At 47.1% G+C, this 4,049-nt stretch overlaps 1 protein-coding gene across 1 annotated transcript; it reads left to right on the top strand.

Moving 5' to 3' along the window:
• The first annotated feature begins 1,827 nt into the window (after window positions 1-1,827).
• nr0b1 (nuclear receptor subfamily 0, group B, member 1) lies at window positions 1,828-3,303 on the top strand. Its single transcript, XM_085374129.1, has 2 exons — window positions 1,828-2,594; window positions 2,803-3,303. The coding sequence occupies exons 1-2, from the start codon at window positions 1,955-1,957 to the stop codon at window positions 3,042-3,044; spliced, it is 882 nt and encodes a 293-aa protein (XP_085230255.1). The 5' UTR covers window positions 1,828-1,954; the 3' UTR covers window positions 3,045-3,303.
• The last annotated feature ends 746 nt before the right edge of the window (window positions 3,304-4,049 follow it).

The following is a 4,049-nucleotide window of genomic DNA, read 5'->3' as shown; positions in this document are numbered from 1 at the left end:
GGCCAGTTAGGTGAAAGATGTTTAAGAAATATTTCAGATTGACTAAATTTAATAATAATAATAATAATAATAATAATAATAATGGATACTTTATTGATCCCCATGGGGAAATTACTTGTTTTTCTCTGCATTTGACCCATTCACTCAGTGAAGCAGTGGGCAGCCCACTAAGCAGGCGCCCGGGGAGCAGTGTGTAGGGACGGTACCTTGCTCAGGGGTACCTCAGGGTAGGTACCCTGGGAAGGATGGTTAAGTGGAGAGACACCTTGTCCAAATCTGATAAACAAACAATAGACGAAAAGGAGGCCTGAAAAAGAGCGACCGAGCGCTGCAGCTGTCTTTTCAACTCTGTGCTTTTGCAACAAGACATAATGTAATCTCTCCTTGAGACGGGAGGATTTTTATAACCTGCGCTGGCTGGGCCTTGAGCAGGAGAAGAGACAGGCTGAGTGAAGGCTGTTTATCCCGCTGTGTCCTTGATATAAACATGTGAAAAATTTTCTGTGGTTCTTCTTTCTGCTAAATCAATACAAAGACATTCGGCCTCTGAACAATGTTGTAGCACTACAGAAAAAAAAAGTTTTCATCCTGTCTCTCTTTTCATAACTGTGTCCTTCAATGCAACAGAGCAAGGGACACTGAGGTCCTGCTTACTGCAATTTCACGAATGTAACCATGTACTCAATGTCATCCTTTCACCAAACCAGACAACCTTTTGTTAAGACCCTCATTTTTTAAGCATGCGAGGGTATTTGGGACGTGGCCAGGGCAGAGATGCTCAGACCGTCTACAAAACAAACTGAGATTAGAACCTTTGCTCCAAACTTTTGCATTAGTCACCCACAGTTCTGCTCATCCTGACATCTTCTATTGCTTGCTTTCTGTCTGGTTAAACTCCTCTGTAATCAGCTCTGATTTCCCCAGAGGGATTTTCCTCTCCCTCTTTCAGGTAGCAGCCAACCCTAACTTGTGATCCCTCTCAGGAGCAATTAAGATAAACCTCTAATTCATCTGCTTTATCCCAACTTGTCCTTCTTAGTTTCTCATTCACTGACTTCCACCGCCCCCTCTCCCCACCACCTCCCAAATACCTCCTTCAGTGACAGAAGCAAGGAGAGCACTGAGTCATGACATCATAATTCACCAGCTCCAGTTTTCACGGTTAAATCAATATCAGCGTGTCCGAGTCAAGGTTGGAGGCCGGCCTTCGCGCCTCAGCTCTTCCTACTTCTTTCTCATAGAAAATCATATAAATTGTCCCTAAAATAATTAAGCCTTCAGATCCCTCCCTGGACTATTTTTTCTTTTACTGGCTTCTGTCCGATGACTGCTCAGAGAGTCAAGGTAATGCTGAGAATAAAGATGGTCTCTGGCGCCTTCTCCACTTTTCTTTCTCTCTTGCTCTCTTCCTCTGCTTTTTTGTTTCTTTCACACAATTTATAAAGAAGTCTCTTTGATTAAGCACGGCTGTCGGGTTTTTAAAACGAACAAACGTGATTTCTGAACAGTTTGATAAACCGAGCGAGCAGACGGAAATGTTACATTTCCTGTTTTATCTGAGCCATGGTTAACCTTTCACAGGTGAGCAACAGAGATGAAAGCTGCTACTGTCCGACGTGTTTACTTGCAAATAAATCAATAAAAATAAATAAGAAATAATAATAAAAAATCATTTACACCGGTGTGTCTTGAATATGTGAGGGCTGTGAAAAGGTAAGTGTGGGAAATAGGAGAGGGGTGGAGAGAGGGGCGGTGTTTGAGAAGGGAGGGGTGTGTGTGTGTGTGTTCAGGGGGTCTGAACAATCTCTCAAAGCGCGGGGACAGACGGGAGCTAATATAAACGCTCTGCCCTTCACTCGGGGCTATCAGGGGCTAAGAAAACAGGGCTACCTCTGTCACTGACCTCAAGCGCTTCAAAGAAGCAGCGGGACGCGCTGAGCTCCTGCCGGCGGTCATGGCCACGCTGGAGGGCTGCCGCTGTCGGGGTGCCAGCGGCCGAAAAAACAGCAGCAGCAGCAGCATTCTCTACAGCATTCTAAAGAGTGATGACCGCCTGGTGACCGCCGAGGAGCAACAGCAGCATCCCCAACAGCACACGCTGCAGCACTTGTTCCAGAAGCCCCCCTCTTCCGCTTCTGCCTCTTTGCAGGAGGTCCGACAGCAGGCTTGCTCTTGCGGCTCGTCTCGGCGCCGGGGCGTCCTCCGCTCCCCGCAGGTGACCTGCAAAGCGGCGTCCGCGGTCCTGGTGAAGACGCTGCGCTTCGTGAAAAACGTCCCCTGTTTTCGCGAGCTGCCCGAGGACGACCAGCTCGTGCTGATCCGGAGCGGCTGGGCGCCTCTGCTCGTGCTGGGACTCGCACAAGACCGGGTGGACTTTGAGACCACGGAGACCGTGGAGCCGAGCATGCTGCAGCGCATCCTCACGGGCTGTCCGGACAGGCAGAGCGAGGCTGTGGGCGGCCAGAACAGGGGGGCACCCGGCGTCTCTGTTGTGGACATCGAAGCGATCAAAGCCTTCCTAAAGAAGTGCTGGAGTGTAGATATAAGCACGAAGGAATATGCGTACCTGAAGGGAGCCGTGCTCTTCAACCCAGGTGGGTCAGGGCTTTTGATAGCAGAGCATCAGTTTTTAAGCACAGGTGCCACGCTCACGAGTGGAACCGTTTGATTTATTAATTGATGGGTAAAAGTTTGTTTTATTTCAGCATGACTGCTCTGATATTTACACTTTACCTAACTACTTGTCTGCGTTGTAACATTTTTATCAACTTTTCACTTCCCCCCATCCTTCCCCACCTCTAGATCTGGAGGGTTTGCGCTGTCTGCACTACATCCAGTCGCTGCGTCGAGAGGCGCACCAGGCTCTAAACGAGCACGTCAGGCTGATCCATCGCGAGAATACGACGCGGTTCGCCAAGCTGCTCATAGCTCTGTCCATGCTGAGGGCCATCAGCCCGCCAGTGGTCGCTCAGCTCTTCTTCAGACCCGTCATAGGGACTGTCAACATCGAAGAGGTCCTCATGGAGATGTTCTACGGGAAGTAGGTCACGGGTCCATAGTGGACTGAGATGAATTCAGCAGGTTCAGCTGTCAGATGGACTGAACTGCTCAAAGATTTAATTGGTTGGCAGGTGAGGACGACGTGTGGGACTCAATTAATTAAAGACAAATGTATTTGGGAAATCTTCAGTGACTGTGAAATGACCAACACAAGCAAGTGTGAGTGTGCATGTGAGAATGAGCGGCACAGAGAAAGAAAGAGAGAATGTGCTGAGGGAATATGTCATAATAGAGGAAAATATAAAGCAGCTCATGTAATTCATAACTTATTTGTTTTTATATAAAATATTTTTCTATAATAATAATGATAATAAAAAAAAAACCCCTAAAAACAAACTATGTATGTGAGTGATAATTGCTCCGTCATTGCTGACACATTTTCCTCTGTGAAATCAGCCCTGGACAAACTCTTACGAAGGAAGATAATGTGTCTCAGTACACACGCAGAAAGTACTTAAGAAATCACGTCGCCTCGAAAAATATGAGTCACACTGATTGATGTCAACTACAGTTCAGTCACATCAACTACAGATTATCTTCAAAAGGTCAGGGCTTGGTGTAGCAGCTATTCACTGTCCAGTGAAGGAGGTAAGTTGTGGAGTATAAACACAGATGCAGGACTTCTGAATTCAGGTGAAATGCCCTGTTAGGCCACCAGAGTGCAACAGTATACAACGTGTAGCGATTGTGCAAGTCACATGGATCAACTTCCCCTGTCATGCACACAGAAAGGGGCAAAAGTGGTTGAGGAAAAGGACCTTAGGTAATGTTCCTGTTCCTCGTAGTCTGGCCATCACAGTGTGGGCACAGTGCGGTAAGGTATCAACTTGCTCGCTGGAGAAAAAAAAAAAATCTCCCTGTAACCAACAGAACAAAAGCTCCTAGAGACGCCGCATAAAATACACCTATGGTTTAAACCAGACCTCTGTAATGAGACACTACTGAGTGAATGTTCATCTCAGACAATGGCACAAGGACTTGCTGCTGTT

The sequence above is a fragment of the Diplotaxodon limnothrissa genome, linkage group LG16 (assembly GCF_057381915.1).
Source record: "Diplotaxodon limnothrissa isolate DT_005_m linkage group LG16, D_limnothrissa_male_GT1.1, whole genome shotgun sequence".
Lineage (NCBI taxonomy): Eukaryota > Metazoa > Chordata > Actinopteri > Cichliformes > Cichlidae > Diplotaxodon > Diplotaxodon limnothrissa.
Note: the sequence above shows the minus strand (reverse complement) of the source record. Positions and strands in the feature narration are given on the sequence as shown.

Coding starts and splice junctions, on each gene's coding strand:
- nr0b1 (XM_085374129.1), top strand. CDS start 1,955: ATGGCCACGCTGGAGGGCTGCCGCTGTCGGGGTGCCAGCGGCCGAAAA. Junction 2,595..2,802: donor AGCCGTGCTCTTCAACCCAG/GTGGGTCAGGGC, acceptor CCCCACCTCTAG/ATCTGGAGGGTTTGCGCTGT.